Here is a 27594-nt window from a genome sequence, read left to right as displayed (position 1 = left end):
TACAAATTTGTGCAATTTGAACAGTAAGAATATCATGTTAGTATATGGAATTTGCCTAGAGAAAGGCTAGAAGAAAATCCCAAGTATAAGATTATGGAGTGTAATGCACGAGTTACATTATGTCATGTCTCATGTTGCACTTTACTATCTCAATTTACAAATATCTATTTTCATAATTAACATCATCCACTGTAGTCTAATCTATATGAAATCTTTAGTTTGATGATTGAACCTAGCTGAAATATTTTTTCTTAAAATAATCCTAAATCATTGACTCTTTCAAAACAAAATTAGTTCCTTCAAATGTTTGACATTTGCATTATGTTGTCAGTTATCTATATTTAGATATTTTTCAATAAACAAAATACTAAGTGATGTCATGGTTTAACACACCTGCTCTCTGTCTATCTGAATTTAGTCTTTAATTAATTGGAAATAGACGGCCACATATTGTTTAATTCATCTTTAAGTTTGCTTTTGCATCCAACTTATTGTTTAATCTTCAATTATTCACAGGAACATACCCAACATGTATTATTGTAAAAAAATGTGGACTTGTAAACTAGCCTTGTATTGATTCAAGTGTACGGGGAATTGGTGTTCTCAGGGCATGTCATTTATTGATTTTTTAAGGGAAAAGGAAGGTTAATAGCCTACTCTGTATATTAAAACAAGATATGTACACCATTAGTATTTACAAATGAGGTTTTGTAAAACAAAATGAATTAATCCTTCTAAAGGTTAGAAATCATTATGAGACAAATGAAAAGACTATCAACAGTCAGATGGAAAGCTTGTCAATGAAAATCAAGGAATTTTCTATGAATCGAGTACATCAACATCAATTCTAAATCCTTATCTCTTTTTGTTTGTTTCTAGAAGTTTTTTTTTTCAGACGATATTATGCTAATTGGTAAGTTTTTTACTTATAGTAAACTCAAACTTTAATTGTGAAGATAAGCTTTAGAAACTAACAATACTAAACTAAAGTAAAATTAGGACTGAACATATTAAATTAAAATTCAGCAGCAAAAAAAAAAAAAAACAAAAGGCATGGGAATGATTACCCACAACTAAGAGTTCTTAATATAATAAAGATTGAGTTGGAAAAAGAGAAAAGCACTACCCTTAGGTTATAATAAAAAAATTGTATTGTTGTGATACAATCAACCAACTTTGAGTATCAGACAGTATAACACACAAAAAAATAAAATAAAATAAAAGCTACCAAAGATGAGATGCTGAGATAAATCTGTAGAGACAAAAACTATACATGAGCAATTAGGTGTAACCCTGATACCTGATGAAATTTGGTTCGACGACTAGATAATAACCATGATTATTAATATACTCAATTACAACTGAAGAAACAATATAAAGGGAGAACTCTACCTTAGAAAATTGTAAGTGAAAGTTAACATTAGATAATTAAAAGCCATCTAGATGATGAAAGAATTTATAGCAATATATACTTTTATAGAGCTCAATAGAAGAGAAAATAATTGATCTAGTAGAACCCAAGTTGTTAAGGTTGGAAAAATTGTCATAGTTTTCATCCCTAGATAGTCCCTCTACCTTAATGGATTTATTATTTTCATTTTATATTCACATCCATAAGATTTTTGTATTTACAATTAAGTCCTAAAAAAGACAAAAAAATCTATATCGTGTATCTATTGTTATTTAGATGACCAATCAATGCTCCAGTTAGGCGGTATGAAATTATGACAAATATACACATCAAAAGAGAAAGAGCAAAAATGACTTAGTTAGTAACGAAAAAATAAAATAAAATTTATTTAAATACATGATATAATAGGGGATAGAGTACAATGGCGTATAAGGATCCATATAGCTGACCCCATCTAGTGGGATAAGGCTTAGTTGTTGTTGCTGTATCTATTGTCAAATTAAAAAAAACTTTAAAAAAAATGTTTGTAATTAGATTCTCATCACTCCCCTTAAGATAATTAAAATATCCCAATCTATTACTAATAACTCATTACTCAAACATAGCTTTCAAAGACTAAATAAGTCTACTTACTAAGCATAGGAACTAACAAAAGAGTGATCTCCTTAAATTACATTATTCCTCATACAAAGTTACGATCAATCTTAATATATTTTTTCTATTCATGAAAGATAAAATGAGTCTGACATCTTGATTACCATAATATTAATATTGCTAGGAGCATTATCCAACTCAGTCATTGACTATTTAATTCAAATAAGTACACATGTAAAAAGAGTATACCTTGTACCATGCCGCTTCACTAGATCTAGCTATAATGATTTGCTTCTTTTTCTTACAAGATATGAGGCTTCTTTAAATAAGAACACAATATCTTGATATGGATTCTATCCTATTTTTTGTTTTTATTTTATTTACATTAGAGGCAAATGAAACTCTACCTACAAATATAAAAACATAAAAAAAAAAAAAGCTGAGTTGAGTAGAGAGACTAATCAAGGACAGAATATTATTGTTGATGGAGAAAATTAAACGTAGTTAATAAGTGTAAATGGATTGAATTTTGTCAGACTAACTAAATCAAGAAAAAAAAACTCAACATGGACACTTACTATTGGACATAATTACTGATCTAGCAACTTTGCTAATTATTGTTTTTTGATTGATTGCCCTTCTATGCCTTCACTCTAAAAAATTCAAGTTATTGGAAAGTAATAAAAATCGTCTGGTCCACAGGGCAGACCAAAGATTGCAGATTATAAAAGCCAAGGGCAACCAAGAGCACATTAATGTATGTCTTTGAAAAAGGTAAGATTTCATAACTCTCTTAACCTTTTTGCCAATTGTTACTTTTGAATGTTAAAAATTGAAGTTCTTGTCTTTTCTAGAATTCTTTTGTGGTACTTCTCTGTGAAACCTTATCATTGACAGATTAAGTACATTTTTGCTTTGATACCATGTAGATCCTATCTCTAGAGGCATTTTCAGATGCAAGCAGTCTTTTGTAGAGCTTGAAAATGATATACGGTTAGACACTAATAATTAATTTGGAATTCCATTTGGAGATTGTGAAAGATAAGGGAATTTGCCTACCAATATCTTAATGGATAGATGAAAAGTGACACTAAACTATATTTTGACCTAAATTTCTTATTGATAAGCTTTGAGAGGATTTGTTAGATTTCCAGATAAATTAGATTGGAACAAGAACCTGATTAATTTAGCAACTCTGACTTCAACACTTTACAATCTAAGAACAGGTTCAAGCATCACATAGAAGCCATGTGGATAAGGAATAACCTAGTGCTGATCTCACTGCCACCACCTAATATCATGAAACTTTGTTTCTACAAAAGTTTAATGAATCTGCTTCTACTTCCTTGACATCTAATACATTCAAAAACACTCAGTTTTCTTCATAGACTGAAAAGTGAAAAAAATAACTAGATTAAGCAAGTCAAACCTCAAACACATATTAACAAGTGAGAGTGAAAAGCCTTAAGTACCTGAATCTTCACAACATTAGTTCTCAAATGTATGAACTCTTTTCGGATTTTCCAACATCGGTAGTTCTTCTGAATTGATACAGCTGCCGTACGATATTTTTTATCATGAGAACCAAGAAAGGTTTTATGAGACCTTGATGCAACAGAAAATCCATGTATATCTGTTGAATGTATGTCATATTTGCCTTGTAATAGGGAAATACTTTGCTGTTTCATTCTGAAAGAGTAGGCACGAAAAGCAACTTGTATGCGTGCTGCAGCTTGAGTAGCATTTCTTATAGCTGCTAAGGAATCTTTAATTGAAAGCTGATCCTCTGTCCCACCTTGAACATTGGCCTTTCTCTCAGATATATTGTCAACACCTCTATCAGCTTCCACAGAAGAAGACCCTTCCAAAGTCTCAGCTCTCTCAGTCGTAAGGGAAAAGAGATGACTAGTTAGTGCAGCTTCTGAAAGATACCCAGCAAGACCTTTGTGATCATTAGAATCAGCTAAAGATGCTGGTGTTTTTCCTTCTGGATCTTGTGCAGTGGGATTTGTTCGGGCTCCAGCAAAGGCACCTGCAGCGAGAAGCATTGCAACCATTTCTTCCCTGCAAAGTTTAATATTTCAAATGCTTGTAATAGTTTGGTAATTTGTAATTTAGGTTGGCACGCCCTTGTTTAGAATTTTTAATAATTAATGTAATACATAACTATTGCTAGGTAAGACCAAGTGTAATTATATTATCACCGGCATTTACCTGCCAAAGTGTGCAGCCCAATGGAGCGCAGTCCATCCATTTGAATCACGGTAATTTATGGATGTACCAGAGTTGAGAATAGGCTGCAAGGCCCACTTATACCCCAAGCCAGAGATCAAGTGTATGATGAATTTCTCTGTCTTGGACAACTGGAGGCCACCATCAGCCTTCTGATGAGATAATAGCCACTGCTGAAACTTGTCTTTCATAAGTTCCTGCAAAATTGCATCTAATATTACACCTGAAGGCTTTAACCCAGCTAAGGTTGATTCAATGATTATTTGCAACTGATTTTTTGATCCTTTCAATGTCAACAAAGGCTTCACTCCTGGTTTGTTTTCAACATCTTCAGCATTTGATGTACTATTTTCAGATAACAGTATCTGCACTAAATTGACAAGTAATATGAGTTCCTCTTTGCTTTTAGCTGCAGCTACTTGTGATACTAGACTGGACTTTGTGTTTTCTAATTTTTCACGAAATTCAAATTCATATGCCTCACTGCAGGGTTTTCTGTTGCCAGATGTAATAAATAATTTGACTTTTCCTGGATCATGTTGTGGAGCCATGCAACGAAAAACACCATGCTGTACAATATCCAAAGAAACCTCAATGTCTCCGAATAATACAGCCCATACACATTCTGATGGATTGCAAAGAAAATCACCTGTAATGATGACCTGCATATTATATTGTATGCTGTCATGGTGAAGCAGAACAAGAATATTTTCTTTTACAGTAGACGAGTTGCCAATTCAGTAGAGATGAGCAAAAATATCCAATGAAACAAATGTCAAAAAAAGTTATGCATATTAGCTTTTGGCATATTTCCAGAAAAAGATACAAATGTTTTACCTCAAAATTGTTTTAACATTCAATAATAAGAATGGAACAGAAGAACAATCTGAAAGTGTGATCTATAGCTCTAGTTGCCTAACATCCTAATAGCAAACTATCTCGTAGTAGAAATAAAAAACATGAGGTCTTATGTCATTCACCAAAGGTACATTTGTTATCTTTTACAGTAGACAAGTTGCCAATTCACTAGAGATGAGCAATAATATCCAATGAAACAAATGTCAAAAAAAGTTATGCATATTAGCTTTTGGCATATTTCCAGAAAAAGATACAAATGTTTTACCTCAAAATTGTTTTAACATTCTTTAATAAGAATGGAACAGAAGAACAATCTGAAAGTATGATCTATAGCTCTAGTTGCCTAACATCCTAATAGCAAACTATCTCATAGTAGAAATAGAAAACATGAGGTCTTATGTCATTCACCAAAGGTACATCTGTTATCTCAATTAAGTAATCACCCTATGTTTAAATCAAAGGGAATATCTATCGTTAATCATTTATACTGCTTTTTTCTTAATTCATTTCTTTAACGTTTTTTGATAATCCGTGTCTAAGCTTCACCCGACTAATCCTGGGGGTAGATGACTTTCTCCTTGGTTCGCCTATCAGATAAATCCGGAGCACAACTTATGTACACGAGGCCGACCTCCAAAATATTCATCCCTACTGAAATTCGAACTCTAGTTCTCTTGCTTGTTCCCCTTAAGTGTTTTACCATTGCACCACACCTGTGGGGGATAATTCATTTCTTTAACTTGTTTATTTATTGTATCATTTGGAGGAGTTACCAAGTTCTTAAACATTTTATACAACTAAAAGGATATTCTAGAATACAAATGATGACAAAAAACTTTGTCATTTTAACCACACTTGTAAGTATACTATGGCCCAATATTCCTCAGTAAATTCTAGTGGTGGATGATAAAATTTCAATTTCTCTTATCCCTTGATTGCATTGATTCTACTTTGTTGTAAAAGGCGCACAAAGTCTATTCAAAGAGGAGAGAAAGCAATGTAACCCATTGCAATTGGGGTTCTTCTGCAATTTGCTCTAGATACGTCTAAATTTCAACCAACCAATAGAGATACCATTACTGCCAAAACTAAAGAACAACATATAAAGTAATAAACTTTGTTTTTAAAGTAAATATGGAAAATTAATGCAGATATTAATATGTTTCATGTCACATATATCATTACATTGTTTGTTAAGAAAAAGATAAAATGTAGTCTAAATTAAACCAATGTTTAAAATCTAAAACTTTGTTGGTGTTTAAGTCTTTAACCAAAACGATAAAATTTTCATATTATGCCATGTAGTGTCAATATGATTTTGATACTTATTTACTTTTAAATATAAATCTATACTAATTCTAAAAAATTATTTCTATTAATATTTGAGAATAATAATTTATAAAATATTATAAGAACTCAACCATCTTGCTCATACCAAAAGGAGTGTCGTGCATCTGAAGAAACTCATAGTATTGATGTTGATTCCTCTGCATGTCCATCAACGATGTCTTGATTCACCACTAAGAGTTGGACTTACATTGACACCATTGGAATTGGAATTGATACAAGCACAATATAAAGATACATATATGTGCTTAAGATCTAATTTAATGGACCACCATATGATGTATCAAAGCTACAAAAAAGGCTAAAAGCACGATAAACCTCAATCGAATTTAATCTTAGCTAAACTCTTTCATATATCTCAATAATCATGAGATTTATTTGTTCTGTCACCCTTAAATTGAGTTCATTTATACTAATTGTTGAAAGGTCTATCATCATGATCCTCATCCTAGGTTGTATGTATGTAATCTTGTTCACATGTCCAAGACTCAAGTATTGTAGTCAAGATAACAAAAGTTTCACTATTAGTTGGTGCATCTCCACTATAGTCGCCTCCATCAATAGTGGCACTACTATCAATATTGTTACATCATGTCAAACTTCTTGTTGGACTGTAGCATCATAAGCTCATGTTTTACATTAAGTTCTTAGTTCTTACTCATCAATTGCATAGAGCAGATTGTGACCAATCATTAATTTTCTCTTTCCTTTTTAGCTAGTTTCTATAAAATAAATTTGGAAGATTTCTCTTTCTTCTTACTAGAGAATGTATGAACTTTTGCATTCTCTTAATCTCTGTATTTGGTTGTGTTTGAGGTTAAGACGTTCAAAAATGTCTTAGTCAAGATCCACACAATAGAAATTTTCGATTGAAAGCTATGTTATCATCATCTTCCTTATCAGCATCTCCTTTAGCTTGCACTGGTTCAATTTATTATTTATTTATAATTGCCCCCGGGCAATGGTGCAACGTTAAAACATTTGGCAAATTAATTAAGTACCCATGGTTCGATTCCCAACTACAATGCATTGCAGGGCATTTTCCTTTAATGGGATAAAAACCTAGGTCGTTGACAGTTAGGTGAGGAGTTGCACGTGTTTCCGAATTTACCTTGGTGGGCAATGGAAGATTTCCTTGTAATATTTTTAAATTAATTTAGTATATATTAAATTGACTTAACTAGTTTAATACAAGGTTTAAAATTCTGAGCTGTGTCGGAATTTCAATTTATAACCGACGATACGGTTTCTTTACCATATTGTATCGTGTCGATACAGTTTCCGTACTTTTTAAATATAAAATATACTAATTAAAAAATATTTTTATTAATATTTGATTGCTATAGATACTTACTATTGATCTAGATTAGATATTATCTGATAAAACTTTTGATATTTATTGAGTAAAAGTTGATTTAAGGTTCCCTGAAGTTCATTAAATACAGATTAAGATTTAGTTTGAATTTATCTTGATCAATTTAAAATTAAACTAAATTTATATAAAAATAATTTAATTCATTAGTAGAAGTATATTTTATAATGTTAGAAATTATATATTTTATTTTTCCTAATAATATGTATCTTTTATCCTTAAAAATGTTTTTTTCTCCCAGTTTACTTCTTGTGGATGAATCAATTAACCATGAACGAATGGAGGAAAATAAATTATATATTTTTTCTTTCATAAATGGACAGAGAAAAAAAATCAAGGGAGGAAAAATAATTAATAGACGAAAAAGAATTACCTGCAAAAATAAAAATGGAAACAAGGGTAAAAATTAAAAAAATAACGGTTGCGAGCCGCCACGATCCCTGCGAGGTCGCAAATGCCTCCGTGACCTACCGTGAGACGGCGACATCATGATTCCGAGCTCAATACCATGCTAGTTGGCAAGTAAAATGATAAATTTTATTCATGCCAACCGATACAACTCAAGATCTTATACCTTGATTTAATATAGTAATGTCGCTATCACCCCTTTATAATCTATGGATGTCAAATTGAAAGTACAATCATGGTTTAAAATTTTAGACTGTACCGCCTGATACGAGAAAATATTTCGTTTTGCCCATCGATCGACACTGGTATGCCCGGGGTCTGGTGGTCGCTGCAGATGCATCGCGCGAGCCCTACGACTGTCGCGGTTGCGTGGCCCATGTCTCGCGGGCCCCATGGCCACCGTGGAGGTGTCGTGCCCCGCAGTCGCTGGGCTGGCGGCAGAAAAGGAGACGCTGGCGAGAACTTAATTTTTAGTTAAATAGCTTTGATTAATTATATCAATCAACATCTACCAATAGTATCAATAATTTAAATAGGCTTAACTAAATTCTAATAAAATTATTCTATTAATTTAATATTTTTTAAAAATATTTTTATTTAAATATTTAGATAAAATTATTATTTTTAATTAATATATTTTCTATGTAAATTCTAATAAAATTATTCTATTAATTTAATATTTTTTAAAAATATTTTTATTTGAATATTTAGATAAAATTATTATTTTTAATTAATATATTTTCTATTTAAAAAATACCGAAACCGTATCGTTTTGGTCCATGATCAAAACCTTAGCATGGGTTTAGATTTTAAACCATGAGTACAATGACCCATGCAACCTCGTGAATCCACTCAAGAAGGCTACTAAATACTCCATTGTTGTGAATACTAGAATTTGTTGTCAAATTGTTGCTACCAAACCACCACTGTCCCTTTGTAACTCAGGAACGCCAAATTGAAAGGTCGAAAACCCTCCAACATTGTAGATCCACATAGGCAACTTACTTGAATCCTTAGTGACCTAGCTAAGCCACATAGGTAGCTTACTTGAGTCCTTTGTGATCATTGATATCATTGGAACCTGTTGCTAAACCATATTTTTGAACCACCTCCATAGCAGATGTCACTAGTATAGCTTCAATTCTTCTCCAATAGATGAGTATGCTTTCTCCTCAATTCACATGCATATAGCCTTTCTCATCTCCTCTTCCTCCTCCCTTAACTTACAAAATCATTACAACTTGATGGTTAAATTTAGAGAAGATTTATTTGGGTTCCATCTGTATTGACAGCTATTAATAATTGCATCTTTGTATCCTTAGTACAGTAACATTATTCTACCATGGATGGGGAGTATAGTGAATAAACCCTTTGCAAACTTGTTCCATGCATTGAACTATTTAGTAGAATATGAATGTTTATTCACTATTCCAGTCCATCACTATTGAGTGGATGGGGAGCCACTCAACACGGCTTGAAATTCCAGTCCATTGTTCAAACTCATGCTTGTTTCATTACTAATGTGTCAATGCTAAGTATCATTTTGATTTTGCTGATGAATTTTAGGGATTTGTTTCAATTGCAGCCTATTATCAATCTCCAACTAAGTGTACAGGTCACATTAATTTGTTTTCCACTATCAATCTCCAACTACTTCGCTTAAATCTTGACATGTATAAATCATATCATATTGTTTTAATGGGAGATTTAAGATATTAATTGATAAAATTTAAAGGAAACCTAATAACAATAATACATTTTTTCTAATCAACCAATTTCTCTAGCCTTTCATCTGCTTAGTTTGATGTTGTGCTCCTCTTGCCTAGCCTTTTGCTTGTTGATTCCTCTGTTGAGTATAATAACCAACTAACCCTCCAATACTATAAATATTGCTTCTCTTGGAGCATAGAAAGACCATGAAAAATAAAAGTGGAGTGATATAGAGAAATTAAAGACATTAACCTTTCCTTCATCTCACTCCTGATCAAATGACTGAAGAAAAAAAACATATCTTTCTCATTTTCTAGCAGAAGAAAGGAGTTCCCAGCCATGGGCCGGCTTGAACAGCCCATGAAGAAGCCATGAGTGGCAATGCACAAGCCATACTACCTAGCTTTGTCCCACTCATCCATGTCGCAATGGCTTTTCCACAAAAAGCAACAAATATTTCTGGATAGCATGTTTCTTTATCCTTTAAACTCTAAAGTACGGTGATGTTGCAAGAAGTGCACCAGCAGTAAAGATTTTGCCTAAGAAGCATGAGTATCAATTGTCACCAGGACACAAGGATTCAATTGTTGCAATGAGGATGGTGTTGGACGTTAGGAGGCGAGAAGAGTGCTTGGACTGGTCTTAGAGAAATAAGGGAATAGAGGAGTGTAGATGTTGAAAGGAGAGAAATCTAGTGCTGTTTATGGTTCCACAAAGGATGCACTTTGAAGTGGCTAGGGATACACAAGTCCTAACCCCTGTGCTGCTTTTGGATGTAAGTAGAGGAAGACAATGGATTGAAGAAGTTTAATGATAAGGACAGAGAAGAGGATGATGGCAAAGTTTAGGTCACTATCATCACACATAAAGCAGTCACAGCGAACTGTCCTTGTCTTTGTTGAAATATGAAACCACATCGAAGAGATGTTGATAGCGAGGATGGTGAGGAAAGTTTAGCAGGAAAGATTAGTTTTTTTTTTTTTACTAAAACTAAGGAGTAGATTAGGTTTTCTCTTTTTTTTCCGAATATCACCTTTTAGAAAAAACATGCAAATTGACATCTTTAGAAAAGAAATAATTTGAATTTCACCATGAGCTAGAATTGAAAAAAAAAATTCCTACAATTCGTGGCAAAAATCAGAACAGAATATAAATAGATGACATCTAAACCAACCCTCAAAGTTCAAACTACTTTAATATCTATTTCCACATTGAAATTTCTATAAAATATTAAAGCAGCCAAAGTTTAACTAAAAACTTAATATCAGGAAACTATTTTCTCCTAGCATAAATGTACAACAATATGAAGTTTCAGGAACTCAGAGGTAAAAAAAAGAAGTGGCATGAGAAAATTGTTTACCTTTGTACTTTCAGAAGAAAAAGACCATTGTGGAGAAACTTCATGTATAGTAAACAGGCATAGTAGTGGAACTGTCAAACTTGAATCTGTTTGGAGAGGTCCTTCAAACTGACTCGGATAACACCATATATCAGAAAGGCAAACATTATCTCTGACTGTAAGCAAAGATACATCTGTTCCCAGTATTGGACCACAATTTGCCAAACTATCATTTACTTCTGAGGTCAAGCATTGCTGATAAGATGATTCATCTGGACAACCCCAAGCATCTGAAGCTCAATGGAATGCAAATAAAGACATCATGATCATAACTACAGCTTGTTCAAGGAAAAATGCCAAAAAGTAGGTTAAAAATACCACATTTCAGCCTAATGTTAATCAAAGTTTCATTGACTGGAAACTTTTAAGGAATAATTCTAAAGGTCGGTTGAGAGGCAATTTGTCCATCTTCTACCGATTCTCTCTTGTTACAAGTTACTCTTCATTCACCTTGTTTTCACAAATGATCAAAGGAGTTCTGTCAAGGATGTCAACATGCAACAACAGAAGAAACTGCTGTTTTCTCTTGCTGTTAATGTTGTTGAGATTGGAAGAATGTATTAAGGCAACAATTACTCCTGGTAGCCCATGTTTATTGTTCATCAATGAAAATTACATTCTAAACCTTGTAATACATCGTATTTACAAATAGGTTCCATGCACATGCAATCCTCCTCAAGCCCAACCAAAGATATTAGGAAACTCAAGTTATTATAGATATACTCAAATTGACCTTTAAATATTAGCAAATTAGCTAAAAGTCATTGGCAATTTACTAAGATTCTACCTTTCCCAGGTGAAGTTACAGTTGATCTTCATCTTTTGTCCTAAGCCTATGTGCATGAGAACTTAGTTGTAACCATACAACTTCAACTGTTGAGGAGCATGCCCCAAACTTGATCATCAGTTTTCACATGTATTACTAAAGAATGCAACACACTAACGTGGATCTATGTTTGTGGCTTGCCCAAATAGCCTCAACATAATTCATAATCTAACAGTGACCTCAATCCTATTTTAATATAGAAAATCATTTTTTGGAGCATTCTCCAATAAAATACAATTTTTGAACCTCAAAAAATTGACTAACAATGCGTAGTGTGAATTATATATTTGGTTTTGTAGCAATGAGATAATTCAATTTTTAGCCAATCCTCTATACCTTCCTTGGTCATTTAATGGTTCCCTTGTCCTACTATATATTATATACAAATTCATGGGATATTAACTAGCATAGCTCCCAGCATAATAGTCTCCTTCACATATCATGACCAAATTTTCAATAGTTATGCATTGGGGCTCATTGCATCCACCAAAAGATCATGATGGCCTCACTAATCACAACAATCATCTAGACCACCACAAGATTCATCAGGTCACAATTGAGCAGTCATTTGGATATGAAGGTAAAAGGCCTAGCTAGGAGAAGATATAGTCTTGTGTGATGTGAGATGGGAGTCTACAGTGGTGAATAGAGCTTTAGATAAGATAGGAGTTGCATTGACTAGAGGGAGATGTGTGGCAAAAAGGTCTAGATTATACAGAAAGAGTTGTCATAGGAGAAGAGCTTTGACATAAGAAGAAGGATGAAGATAGTAATTACAACAACAACAACCAAGCCTTATCCCACTACGTGGGGTCGGCTATATTGAGTTCTATCTCCTATTATATCATCATTTATATTTAAATAAATTTTATCTTGTTTTATTGTTGCTAACCAAGTCTTTTTTGGTCTACCTCGCCCTCGTTTGATATGCGTATTTGTTATAGTTTCACACCGCCTAACTGGAGCATTTATCGGTCGTCTAAGTACATGTCCGTACCACCTTAAACGTGTCTCACGAAGTTTTCCCTCAATAGATGCAACTCCAACTTTCTCTCTAATGCTTAATAGTGTGCTAATTATATTAGAAAAAAAGCCAATAGAGATAATAATTGGAAATCTAAGCAGTGATATTGATTGAGGAAGAATAGCTAGAGTTGTGCCGCTACCTATTTCTATTCGCAAAGAAAAGATCTTCAGCATAGTCGATGCAATTTGTCCCAATAAGAAGCCCTCATGGTTTAATTGGCAGGAGATGAATATTACTACTTCTAATTGCAATATAGAAAAGGAAACAATTTGGGATTTATGGTTGTGATGATTACGAGTGGAGATGAGGCAAATCAACCATGTGCAAGATGGAGATCTCTACTAGTCATAATCATGGTTTCAAATTTCATACCGTGCAGGACGAAACATACTAAATTGATCGTCTCCCCCCCCCCCCTCGGTAGCCTGACACCAACACAACAAACTGCCGCGAGATCACAGAGGCGCTATGATCCCGCATTGACCTATGTGAAAACCTCCGCGATCCCGTGTAGCCTCCTCGATCCCACGTCACATCCGCGGAAATCGTTGGGGGGCTTTGCGACCCTGTGTCGCCTCTGTCGGATTTTGACACCTCCATGGCCCCGCGAAGGTCTCCGCGGAATCGCGGGGGAGCTACGACCTTCGCAGGGTCGTGGTGCCACTGCGATCCCACATTTTTTTTCTTTTTAAAAATTTATTTTATTATTTATATTTTTAATTTTTAAATATTTAGATTAAAATTTTTAACTTTAATTAATATATTTTATATTTTAAAAAAAATACCGAAACATATCGATATGTCATGATACGGTATCGAAACTGTATCATTCTAGTTGTAAACCAAAACTCCGAAACAGATTGATATTTTAAACTATGGTCACGATAAGAGAGTTGAACATGAAGGTGCACAGATCCATAATTTCCGAAGATATTTGGAATAAGCTTAAGTGACATTTATTAGGGAAGATGTATCAACTATGATGCTATACCGAGATTGGTAAAAATATTAGGGCATTGATCGTCCATAGTAGTCTCCACTACTTAAGTTTGTTATTATTAATGTAAAATACTTTTTTTTAACTTTGTCATACATTGTATTTACAATTAAGTTCCTAACATATGCATTGAGATTAAAAATTTAGAGAGAAAAGAATTTTTCCCTATGAAGTTTTACTGCTTGCTCAAAATAATTCCTCAACTTCCATTTCATCATCCCTAAAATTTGATTTTGCCTTTGTAATACCCCTCTTCATTAATAATCATAGAGAGGTTTTAAAACATGATGACATGAGCACGTCCACATGCTCAATAGGCCTCCTACTAGGTGGTGACCTAGCCTTCAATGCAACTGTGAAGTGAATTCATGGTGTGCACAAAGAGGCACAACCAAAGGTTGGAGGCCGATGCATGGCCTTTGCCACCAGGGCTGCAAGACATCTTAGTTCTTGCCTACCACTTGTCAGCAGCCCTAGGGTGTGTTAGTTGATTTAAAACTCTCTCTTCTTGACTAACACCTTACAGTTGATGCCCCTAACCCCTAACTAGCTTGGCCCTCAAAGGCACATGTCAAAGGCATCAAACGAGAAGTGGCTATCTTAAGTTCTTAACAATGGCCATAATGGCCAAGTCACAACCAAAGTAGGAGGCTCATTGAGCATGTGCCACAGGGGGTATTTGAAGATGAAATCAATGATGATGAAAGGAAAGACTAGGAACATTTTGAAAAAACAAAAGACCTTTGGTGAGGAGATGAATATATCATAAAGGACAATTAGATGCTTTAATTCTCAAGTAAACTTGATAAAAATAATGATATTTTCTTGGCCTTGACAAATTTACTTTCATGTAAAACTAATTTCCTTAGCATCATCAAGGTGGTATGAAAAAGAAAGAAGTCAATTACTAGCCTATTCATCTAGATTAGATGGGATGCATACCTGAATTGTTCAACCAGCTATCGCTTTTGGGATCTTCTTTCAGATGATCATTAGACCCTTGTTTAAGTTCAGTGAATGGAGTTTGAAGTGCTTCTACATTGTACTTACTCCTAGTTTCTTGAACCAGAAGTTCCTGCCTTTCCACATTAAAACTGCAACAAGGAAGATGATCCTTTTCAAAAGTATCCACCTCATCATCATCTAGATTTAATTGCTCTTCAAGCTTTCTCAATTCTTGAAAGTAATCTGGCAGCAATAACTGATTACAAGATTCAGGCTTCTCCATTCCATTTATAAGGGGCATCTCAGCACACTTTCCATTGAATTTAGAACTAACTTCCCCTGATCCTTGGCTGGAAGAGCTTTGATGTGCTGTATTAAAATCCCTAGCATTAGAATTGAAGCATTGGGTTTCATCCTTAGTGATGCTGGCAATATATGTCAACGTTGGGCAAATGTCGTTTGAGATGCTTAAGATTGAATCGGGCATATGCCTTCCCTGGATTGCACGTCAATGAATATATTCAAACCACCAGGTAAACAACTCAATTAGTTTTTAGAAGCATGATAACAACACAAAGTCAAAACAAGCATAAGATTTTAATGATAAGTTGAGGGGAAAACTGGCACACTAAACTTAAAGAACCAGAAACCTTTATCTATATCTAACTTCATTGTCCTTAAAATTATTTGAAGATATGCATTTAGAAAGTTTCAACGTTACACATTGTATTTTGTACTTCACATTCAATGTTATTTACCAAGGCAAAGAAAATTATGGATTCATAATTTTCGCACATTGTATTAAAGAACTTCCATGAAAATCAACAACAATCGTAGAACATTTACTTTGACTAACAATTCAATAATTTGAGGGACACAACTTAAAAGCATAAAAGTAATTCACATTGTTCCTCAAGTTGGAAATCTATGATGTTTGGACTCTTCAACTACCCCTCACCCCCTGTGTCTTTATATTGACACTTCGACACTAACAATGTGAGTGGACTCTCAATAACTACATTGGTCATGTGTATAAATTTTTAGAAATAGAAGTATCAAGCACTTGAATCCACACCCTATTTAAGTGATAGATTTTTGGCCGATCCTTATTTTTCTATCTTCTCCTACCCCTACATAACTATATTTAGATAATATTAGTTCCTCTATTGTAGGTTAGGTTGATTGCATGGTTTTAATGTTTGATAACAATTTTAAGTGATTTGATTGCCTTATCTTGGATTTGCATTTCCAATATAATACTATAGGCTATTGGATGACGTTAAGCTTAACTAAATTCAAACTGATTATCTTACCTTGGATTTGCATTTCCAATATGTATTATAGGCAATTGGATGATGCAAACTTAATTGGATTAATCGTATAAATCGAGTGATACTCACAACTTGTGACTATATCATACTTAAAGACTACCTGAGAGTTTGTATTTTGGGTTCAAGAGTAGATCTTGTATCAATAGAAAAAGTATCTAAGATGAGTCTAGTTACCTAGAGAGATTGTTCTTATATTCTATAGACTAGTAGTAAGGTAATTGAGTTAAGTTCCTTGCTTCGATAATACATATTGAGAATTACCTATTTTGATTTAGGGAATCAAATCATCGGTGAGGACTTTAACAAATGTATAGTAGGTCATGAGATGTCTAATATGGTTACAAACCTTGAAGAGATCTTGTTTGGTGTTTTAGGTTATGTGGTTAATCATGGTTATTGGTTTTGGTTGGTCAAACATAGCTGGAAAACAAACAAACTTTAGTTATAGAACAATTCATGGTCAAGTGAATAAAAGCAACACATTAGGTTCCAAATCTCATATTTACAAAATCTAAGTGGCAAAAATCTTGGTAGGTGACTAATGAAAACTTTCTATTCGGTGAACGAGGTGACTAATGGCCTATTAATAGACTAAAATTATCTATTTTATTCAAAACCAACACCGCAATGTTTGTCAACTAAATTTGTCATCACTCAACTAGACCAAACATCTCTAGGAGACTAAAGTATTATTAGGTGAATAAAAGTTGAATTTTAGTTTGTGCTACTAATCTTTTTTACTTGATCTTAAGAAACTAGTGTTGACTAGTCAACTAGTTCCTCTTAAAAATTATTTTATTTCCCTACTAAATGACTCACATTGTTTAAGTTTATTATGATTTATTTTCTTATTAATGGCTCATTGTTTAGGCTTATTATGATGTATTTTCTTTTTAAACAATGACATTATTATAAGTTATATATTTTATTAAATGACCATATTATTTAACTTTATTATGATTAATTGCTTCATTCATATTGGTAAATGAGAAGGCAATGCTCACATTCATGAAATTTGGTATGTGAGAATGAAAATTTAATTGAAATAAAGAGACAATTAATTGCATATATTGATAAAATGTGAAATGAAACAACAGAAAATTGGCCCTCCCTCTTCCCATTAAATAGATCTTTTTCTGTATCGAAAAGATTATTCAAGAATTGGCGCCAAGAGGGAGAAACATAATTTTCTTTAGCGTTCTTATTATTTGTGTATATTTGAAGAACATTATGAGTCAAGGTATGTCTTCTCCTAACATATTGCATTGTGAAAATCATTGTGTTCAAAATTTTGGATATTAAAGTTTATGCGAACGTAAAACTTGATTTGAATATCCAAGAAGTAATGTTTACATGTGGTATGAAAGCCAAGATTAAGAATTTATGATTTTTTTCATTAAAGAATTTTTCCTCTTTCATGATCAATTCTGGATTAAAATTTTTTATGTTATTCTTCTATTGTTATTTATATGTACAAATATTATTATGTATCTTGAATGCTTATGACATGCATGATAAATAAATTATGAAAGCTTTTATGAATGTATATATCAAGTAATTATGTAAAACTTTGAGATTGAAAGTTATACATGCTTTACATATTCTTATTGGAATCTCAATCTTCTAATGCAATTATATATGTTGAGTATATCATTACCCACTTATTTGTATTTAATTAGATTAATGTTCTGTATTTGAATGTTTTATAATTTATATATGTACATTTATTGATGCACTTGCACGTTGAGCAAAGAAAGTCCCAACAGGTCAACAAGGACCAAACGTCAAGCACAAGAAGAAAGTCCCTGAAGCAAGGAGCTTCTTGGCAAGAAAGAAGTCTTAGAGGTCTGGAAAACCTCCTAGCACCAAGGCAAATCAAGATTTGAACCTTAGAGAATGAAGAAAAGCACCAACTCAAAGTGAAGCGACTTAAATAATTATGCCAATCAACTGAATGAACGTATTAGTCGACTGGAGGTGAAGTCGACAATGGAAGTTGACCAAAGATGCTTCTGTTCACTCGAAATTGGAGATAATCAATTAGGGAAGTCAATTGTTATACAACAATCAATTGGTCAACTGATATGACTAGAGCAGTTGACTGGTCAATTAGTATAACTAGTGTAATCAACTGGTATGACCAGAGCAGTCGACTATTGACCTCAACAATAACTATCCAACCTATCGTTAGTGCAGAAAAAAATTACATGCAATCGTCAAATTGTTATCATCGATTGACTCATTATTCATGAAAAGTCAATTGATCGCTTGGAAAAGAATGATTTCGTGGAAAGAGAAGGAAGTTGTGAGTTTGTCTATAAAAAGGGGTCTAAAGTACAAATAAGTATTACTGCTGAAACCTTACTTCTCAAAATGCTAAAGCTACCAAAACTCATTTCTCTTGTAATTATAAGGTATTCTTGTGCTCTTGTACTTGAGTTTCTCATCTTGTAAGAGAGAAATTATAAGAAACAGTTTGCTCCAACCTTAGTCTCTTACTAAGAAGGTGTAGAATTTTTTTTTCGTGAATTTCATTGAATATATTTTATATGTTGTAATGTTTCACCATGACTAACTTTGTGGTGTAGAAGTTTTAATCAGGTATTCACCCCCCACCCTGTCCTCTACCACTCCGCGATACTACATTACTTCCCTAATGCAGTACTTTTTGTTTTCAATTGCTAATTTAAACCAATTATCAAATATCAACAAGGGGAGATTCTTGAATAATTTTAGTTCCTCAATTATTGTTAGATTGCTCACCTGATTTTGATATTTGACAATAGTTTTAAGTGAGTCAGTTTGAGTTCAAACTGACAAACTTATATTACATTATAGTTCTAATATCTATTATAAATATTAGACAATAATAGTTAATAGATGATTTTGATATTTGACAATAGTTCTAAGTGAGTTGGTTCAAACTGATGACCTTATCTTAGATTTGTAGTTTTAATATCTTTTATAGATTATTGGATGATGGCAAGTGTAATTGAATTAATTGATAATAAATATGAAGTGAGTGAAATTTATAACTTATGACTATATTAAGCTTGACGATAAGGGCCTATATGATCTCTATTTTAGGTTTGAGGATAGATCTTGTGTGAATAGGAAAAGCATCTAGGGTGAGTTTAACTTATCTATAAAGCTTGATCTTATATTCTTTACACTTGTAATAAGGTATTTGAGTCAAATTTCTTATTTTGTACTACATACTAAGAAATACTTATGTTTAATTTAAATAGTTCTAGATTGTTGGTGAAAACTTAAACAAGTACACTGTGAGATGCACTAAAATGGTTTAAGAGTCTTGAAGATGCATCATTAATCATTTCAAGTTGTGCGGTTGAATAAAGGTTATTGATTGGTAAAGCATAGCTAAAATAAGACCTAAACTTTAGAATTTGCACCACTTTTAGTACACTAATTCATGGTCGAATGACTAAAATTGACACATTAAATTTCAATTCTCACATTATAGGATCTAGGAAAGTGAAATTGAAGGCAACTAGTGGAAAGCGTCAGAAGGTCAATCAACTAACTAGGCTAGAGATCTCTAAACGATTAAAGCATTAATAGGCAACTAAAATTTAAATTCTAATTTGCTTGATGGAAGTTTTTGGTGTGGATTAGTTGACTAAAGTTTACAAAACATATATCCATTTAGATCAAATTCCTTACCACTTTAGGAAGATCTTTTCTATATTTATTTTGAATATTCCTTCAACAGCACACAAACACGTTTTCATTCATTAATTAATTGTGTGAAAAAGCTTTGTACATTCCCAAAAGGTGAAAATGTGTGATCTTGACTCTGTTCAGGGTTGCAAGGTTCTTTATTGGCAAATCCAGTCTTATTCTTATGTTGATCTTTATTCTTTAAGGTGAGATGTTGTTAATCATTTCTTGTGTTGTATTTTTCATATTCACATTGAGGTTTATAGGACATGCTCTTTGTGAGCAAATATCTAGTCAATTTTGATCTGTGATACAAGGTCTTATCCTACTATTGAGATTTACTCCACTGTCTTGTATAAAAATGGTTTATTGGATTTGGTGTGCTACACCAAATTGTGTCATAGGTCGTAGATTTTTAAAGGAGCAACATCCTAGAACCATGCTATATCTCTTATAATGATGTGATCTTTTTTTCTTTATTTCTTTATTTCTGCTGTGAATACATATATGTTTATCACTTTCATCTTAGCACACACATTACTAATGGTTGAAATTGAGTTTTGCTATTGAGAGAAAAATTCATTACTATCGTTTTGCCCTCTTTAGCTAGTGTTGTTTGATCCTATAGCTATGCTTGGACATCAACACTCGGACACTAACATTGCAAGTAGACATTCAATAATACTATTGGTCTTGTATTCTTCTTTTAGAAATAATTGTGTTGAACACTTGGATCCACACACTAAAACCTATTTAGGTGATTCATTTTTACCTATCCTTATTTCAGGCTTTCAGCTGAGTAGGCACTTGATTCACACACTACTTCCTATTTAGGTGATACATTTTTGGCATATCCTTATTTTACTATCTTCATTTCTATGCTCTTTAACCAAAATTATATTTTCTTAAAAGGAAATCTGTAGAATATATACAAACCTCAAGAGCTTCTCTGTAATGTACGAGAGTAATATGTTCATAGGCCCTGCATATAAGAAAATACACAAATTCTGTGATAGAAGCAAAATGGTAGCACGGAGTTGAAATTCAAAGTACAATTTATTTTGAACATACAAAATAACTTCAAAACTCAGTGAGGATCATCAGTTACTAATTGACAAAATATAAAATACCAGTAGCACTTGAAGTTTTTACTCATCATTTCGGATGGAGGAAAAAAAACGAAGTTATCTGAAAATATGCCTATTCAAATAGGACTTGATTGGTTGAGGACATACAGGAGGACATGGCCCATGAGTTTAAATTTCAGTCCATACACATAATGATTCAAGGTTGCGTCAAGACATGAACCACATCGAACTGCAGTACTGGTCAAGATACACCAAAATTAAAATGCACAAAGACCAGTGTGAAAGATTCATGGGGAAGGGTGAAAGGGTTAGCAAGAGTTGTAGAAGGTGAGATAAGTTCTTCCTTTTCCCTACACTAGGTCAGCACAGCAGACTTGTGGGGATTTGTACTCGTCAACAAAATTCAACATGGAGAGAGTACCAATACAATCAGGGACCAAAACTGCACCATATCAAGATTTACAACCATGGTAATGACAATATGCATGGCTAGTGGACACTGGCGTAGTACCAATACAACTAGAGACCAAAACTACACCATAACAAGATCTACAACCAGGTCAATGACAAATTTCGTGCATGGATAGTCATCATGTTAGTTAAATTTGAATCATATGTAATAAAAAAAACTACTTATCATAATGTCATCACTTGGATAAATAATGTAAGGCAAAAGAAAAACACATGTTTCTGCTGCATCTATTATACTATCTGCTCAAAATTTGACATATCAATTCAGGATTCAAATAGCCAATGGTGCTACAGCACTTTCTATGTGGCTCTCATCCAAACAGATGTAGCAAGTAAAAAGTAGAATACAAGCAAAATGAAAAATCTTTTCAAGCTAAGAATATCGTATCTATCTCATGGTGGAGTATGATTGCCATTTAAATCCTTAATCCTTGATATCAGATATTAGTAGCTCATCCATGCTTCATTTGGTTGCTAAAAGTTGTTCAGACTCCATACTACATTTTTATTACGAAGCGGTGCTATGGAAGAACTACAATCATGGTGCAAGTTTCAGCCGAAATTACTGTGGAATAGAAATAGTCCTGATTTTCAAAAGAAGGCTACTAGACGGTGAAAAAAAAAAAGATGAATGGTAAACACAAATCCACAATAAGTGCTTCAAACATCATTAGATCCATAAAGACATCACTCATACCCCAAAAAAAAAGTATCATTCTGAAATTAGACTAGTAATCATAAAAGAATTTTTAACTTTGTCATCACTCATATGTCCTGCAAGTGTCACTTAAGGTCTTAAATCTGCTTTAAAGTTAAAAAGACACTGTTTAGTCCAATTTGTCACAAAAAAACATCATTATCATGCAGTTAGTAAGAGTTAATATTTCAGTTCAAATGGTCAAAAGGCATTTGAAAATATTACCAATTCAGCATCCAGTAGCTCCTCCTCTGTAAACAAGGATTTTCTTCTCCATGTGCATAATAACAATTTAGTGTTTCTTTTTTCCCTACCTAGCCATGAAAGGTCATAACAATTTTCAACAGAAGTAGATCAAGAAAAATTACATCTCTCTTGTTAATCAAAATACAAGCCAATAATAATTTTTCAGACAAATAACAAAGAACATAAGAGGCATGACAATCAATCCTGATAACAACACAGATTTTACGTTATTTGTTGCAAAAGAAAGAATTGGAAATCAATTGGACTTGATACATGTAAACCAAGTTATATAGTGTCATAGACAACTCAAGGTGTTGTTGAGTTTTGATCACTGAATTTGAAGTATAGTGCAGACTGAAAAATCAGTAAGCATGTGTTTCATATTAATTCTGGCAGCCATTGCTCAATGTATGGTTGTTTCAAAGTCAAACAAATTCCATATACCTATTGCATGACTAGTATGTATTTCTGAATATAATTTGTTTGACTTGCTCCTAATAACAAACAAGTTATTGTGGAAATTGAATAGTTAATGGTTTAGTGTTTATGTGACACAATATACAATAGGATGATGACTTGCTCGTGAACGATACCAAATGTACTATATTTTTCATTATGCAATGAGCAACAGAGAAAAACATTAGAACAATAAACATAGTCATTTAGATACTGGATGATGGCTCTGCCATAAACAACACTTCCATAACTTGGAATTGAAGTAAAGTTTAATATAGCAACACTTAGCACTACATACCTTGAGCTTTTCATGCCCTTCTCGAACAGTCTTACCATTTTTCTTCTTCTGCCATGAGTATCCATCATTACGAAAGTTGCGAAGCACCCTGCGGTTGAATAGGAACAAAGAACCACCTACCAAGATCAAATCAGCATATTGCAGACATAGCCTCCGCAAGAATTTAGTAAAATAAAGCATTGTATACATGATGGAAGAATATGCAAGTGAGTTGCAATTACTAGGTGGCTTCTGAGGAGGCTCCTGAGTGATCTCAAAGTTCTTGTAATTCTGAAGAATAAGGAATACTTCTACTGACTTCAACCACCGAGCCTGAGCTTCTTGTGTTAATCTCTTCAAATCAATGCTCATATCTGCACAAAAAATAACAAGTAACTTTCACTAGTCAAATGTTTCCAACATTTGTCAAATTTTAGCTCTTCTATTTTGTACAAATAACTTGAACAGTGTTCCTTAAACAAGAGATCTGAAGCTTTCTTTCTTCTTAGAATAATAGTTAACATTTTCAACTTATCTAAATTTTTGTAAGAAAGTCCAATATTCATTACTGTAAAATATAACAGGTATTCGCATGCAATAAGAGTCCAATTAGTTTACTGTGCACGCATCAAGCCCATGAGGTGTGTCAAAAGATCTGACCTAAATTAACAGTGCCCAAATCCGTCATACTATTACCATAATGAATTAATGATGGAACGGAAAGTCAACTTGGAACACCAGAACCCCCTCTTGTAGATAGATCAGTGCACAACTTTGCGATATTTTTTTTTACCATAATGAAGCAAATTACCCAATTACCAACATGATCAACTTTCCGAAATGTATCTGCCTAAACAAGCGAAAACTTTTCCAGTTCCACAACAGCACACACACACAAAACTTAGAACCAAAGTACCTGACTGCAACATCTCGATCCTCAGCTGTGGGAATCAGATCGAAGGGAACTCCAGCAACAACAAAACTCTGGAAAAGTACAACAAATTGGAAGGCATAGATAGAAGGGCAGAGGGCACACTAGTCAATGACCCGGTGAGTAGTGGTTAGTTTGAGGCAGTCCAGAGGAAGGAGACGCTAAATACGAGACGATTACTTATGATGTCTAGAAACGTGGAAGAGATGGGAAGAAGCAGAGGGAGAAATGGATTGAGGGAAGGAGGTGGAGGAATAAATAGTAGAATCATGGAAACGGCGGGAGAGAGAAGGCTAGCGGCCGCCAACGTTACTGTTGTGCTGATTTACCGCGATTGACACTTGATATTAGTACTAATTAATTAATAGTAGACAATGACTTAGTTGGTCTTTTTTTATTTTTTTTTTTATTTTTTTTTTTTTTGAGTTGAGGAAATCCTTACCACCAGCCCTTGACTTGACTTATTCAATAATATATATATATATATATATATATATATATATATATATATATATAACTTACCGTACAAAACCAATGGGAAAACGGAAAAAGGGGGAAATGATCATTTCCTTTCTCACATTCACATACGATCGAAATTCACTCTAAGAATTTTAAATTATTTTTTCATTTAAAATATATTTTATTTATATTTTAAAATATTATTTAATTAAGTCACACATTAATTCTTTGCATACTTTTTATTTTTCTGCAATATTTAGTTGCCTTTCACCTTTTTCTTTTTTGAGTCGAGGTAATCCTACAACCACCACTTGACTTGACTTATTGAATAATATATACAAGTAAAAGCCCAAAGGGTATAATTTAGTTTAGATGACAAAAAGAACGGGAAAAATGATCATTTCCTTTCTCACATTCAAATACGATCGAAATTCAATCTTAGAATTTTAAATTACTTTTTCATTTAAAATATATTTCATTTATATTTTTTTATATTTTAAAATATTATTTAGCTTGCAAAGTATTTAAGTCAGACATCTTCTTTTTACTACAATATTAGTTGCCTTTTGACTCTTTCTTTTTTGAGTCGAGGTAATCCTACAAACTACCCCTCGACTTGACTTATTAAATAATAATATGATAAAATAATTTAATAATAATTTTTTCCTTTTTATTATTTCCTCTCTCACATTCAAATGGACGGAAATAAAATCTTAAAAATTTTAAATAATTTTTTCATTTTAAATATATTTTATTTATATTTTATATATTTTAATCAATAAAATTTAAAAATATTACTTAACTTCCAAAACAATATGTCACACATCAAGCAACCAACTTCTAAAAAATCAGAGGCAAATTTAAATGTAATAAAATTAATTTTTGAAGTTTTGCTAATAATATTATGTGTAGATTAGGAGCTGATGAAACGAAAATCCCTCAAAGTTAGAGCCACATGATTCATTATATATATATATATATATACAGTCATCTCTCTTATTCCTTCATAACCATATTGAATCTGAAAACTAATACAGTTAGAGCCACATGATGCACTTGTTTTCCTCATTGTGCACGACCACTGAAATATCAGTAGAAAATTAACAAAATGAGTAGTCTTGGGGTGAACCCTAAGATAAACTAGACAAGAAGCTGGCCACGGCTAAACCAATTGCAAAAGTGACACAAATGCTGATCTGGTGCATCAAATTCTGTGATCCGCCAGAGCTAGTACCGGAAGCTGCACCAAACATAGATGAGAGACAAATTAAGTTTTGTACATGAAGCCACTGTAATTAATATATATATATATATATATATATATATATATATATATATATATATATACACACACACACGACAGAGATGCATCATGCAAGAGCAGTCCTGATCAGGTCCAACCTTGTGTAACGTTTGTGAATATGGAGTAATCCGGAGAGCTTGGAGATAAATGAAGGAGAGCTGTGAGCAAAGAGTTAATAATGTCAAAATTATGAAGAATGAATTTGAATTATTCCATGAGAAATTAAGTTGAATGAAACTTTAAGATTTTATTTCTTTTTTCAAAAAATAAAAATAAAGAAGAAATAAAAATAACAGCTACCGGTACAATTGCTAGCGCTGGAGTTGGCGAGGTTGCAAGCACCGGGCAGCATGAGCAGGCGGTCGACCTTGAGGCCTAAGCTTCTCCAGGTGGAGGTGGAGTTGTGCGTCTGCTGTACGGCGAAGCAGAGGCAGACGGGCTGAGTGTTCCGGATGTCCCTCACGGTGGCGCAGCATTCGCTGTTGGGTCGGTCGCTGCTGCCGCTGGCATAGTCGATGCAGGGGCTCAGGTTGCTGGTGTTCTGCTGGCACAGATCCTGCAGCGAACTGTCCGCAGCCGCCGCCGCCACCACGACGCACAGGAGGAGGACGAGGAGGAGAAGCCAGCTGCTACTAGTACTCATCATGTTCGGCGTGGTCGGTTAAGATGATCCGATGATCCCAATGTCGGAAAATGGAATGGAGGTGGATGGTCTTCTAGACGGAAGATAATAGAGAGCATTAAACGGTGCAGTTGTGAAGCGGCTTTAATGACGAGTAGGTGGGAGGGTTTGAATTCACAGATAGGATCTATATCGATATTGGAGAACGACGCGTCCAAATTTGACTGTGGGGCTTTGCACGCCACATTTTCTGCTATTTGTTATTTGTGGTTGGACAATTAATTAGTGAATCTTAAACAAGTTTAAAGATTTTTAACGAATCCAACCTTTTTGAGAGAGGACAGCAACGGACTTGAGAAAAGGGAAGTGAGGAGGTGAATAGATCTGATAATTATCTATGCCTTTTAATCTAAATACTATTAATATTTAATATATAATATATTAAAGTAATAGAAGTATATATATATATATAAAAACAAATAAAATAAAATAAAATATATTAACATAATGAATTTATTTTAAATTTTTAAGTCTATTGTAACTCAAACTAAAATAATTAAATGACTTCTTTTAAATTGGGAGAATAAAGTAAATCTTAATAATTCAAAAATAAAACCTTAAATCTAAACAACATCTAGATCTACTCGATATAAGCAAACAACTAGCTTCTATACAATTTTTATATCGTAACATTCAAAATGTACATTTCTGGACGAAAATCTATGTAAATTTGAGATTAGAGTTATCAAACAAGAGCTTAATTTTACATTTCTAAACTTAAAAATGATTAAATCTTTTCCACGTTAAAGATTTCAAACATGAATGATGATGTAAGAACAGTACGTCAAGAGATGAAATATCCATAGATTTAATAAAAAAAAATTATCTCAATTCAATTGTAAATCG

The 27594-nt window shown here is 33.2% G+C and overlaps 2 protein-coding genes across 2 annotated transcripts in view; both read right to left on the bottom strand.

Annotated features, from left to right (window-relative positions):
- Positions 1–24499, bottom strand: part of LOC141820211 (calmodulin-binding transcription activator 4-like) — a 31511-nt gene extending 7012 nt beyond the window's left edge. Inside the window, exons 1-9 of the mRNA XM_074707495.1 lie at positions 24290–24499; positions 23616–23747; positions 23395–23510; positions 22620–22708; positions 21075–21120; positions 15124–15622; positions 11293–11561; positions 4220–4899; positions 3478–4069 (exon numbers count right to left, since the gene is read on the bottom strand). Coding sequence (XP_074563596.1) covers positions 3478–4069; positions 4220–4899; positions 11293–11561; positions 15124–15622; positions 21075–21120; positions 22620–22708; positions 23395–23510; positions 23616–23747; positions 24290–24302 — 2436 coding nt within the window. The 5' untranslated portion in view covers positions 24303–24499. The remainder of the gene's footprint in view (positions 1–3477; positions 4070–4219; positions 4900–11292; positions 11562–15123; positions 15623–21074; positions 21121–22619; positions 22709–23394; positions 23511–23615; positions 23748–24289) is intronic.
- Positions 24500–25707: 1208 nt separating this feature from the next.
- On the bottom strand, positions 25708–26778 carry LOC141820237 (non-specific lipid transfer protein GPI-anchored 1-like). The gene is made up of 3 exons (XM_074707521.1): positions 26367–26778; positions 26165–26224; positions 25708–26003 (listed from the first exon to the last, which is right to left on the bottom strand). The coding sequence occupies exons 1-3, from the start codon at positions 26710–26712 to the stop codon at positions 25894–25896; spliced, it is 516 nt and encodes a 171-aa protein (XP_074563622.1). The 5' UTR covers positions 26713–26778; the 3' UTR covers positions 25708–25893.
- Between the last annotated feature and the right edge of the window lie 816 nt (positions 26779–27594).

Source organism: Curcuma longa, unplaced genomic scaffold (genome assembly GCF_044706935.1).
Source record: "Curcuma longa cultivar G26 ecotype Majalengka, Jawa Barat unplaced genomic scaffold, ITB_CL_G26_1.1 utg2798_np1212_758248_RagTag, whole genome shotgun sequence".
Taxonomy (NCBI): domain Eukaryota; kingdom Viridiplantae; phylum Streptophyta; class Magnoliopsida; order Zingiberales; family Zingiberaceae; genus Curcuma; species Curcuma longa.
The sequence above is the reverse complement of the archived record's forward strand: the minus strand, read 5'-3'. Positions and strand labels throughout refer to the sequence as shown.

What these genes read in the sequence shown, in the direction of transcription:
- LOC141820237 (XM_074707521.1), bottom strand. Translation starts at nt 26,712, where the DNA reads ATGATGAGTACTAGTAGCAGCTGGCTTCTCCTCCTCGTCCTCCTCCTG. An exon ending in CAGCGCTAGCAATTGTACCG is followed by an intron (nt 26,225 to 26,366) that starts GTAGCTGTTATT and finishes CTTTGCTCACAG; the next exon opens with CTCTCCTTCATTTATCTCCA. An exon ending in ATTCACAAACGTTACACAAG is followed by an intron (nt 26,004 to 26,164) that starts GTTGGACCTGAT and finishes TGTTTGGTGCAG; the next exon opens with CTTCCGGTACTAGCTCTGGC.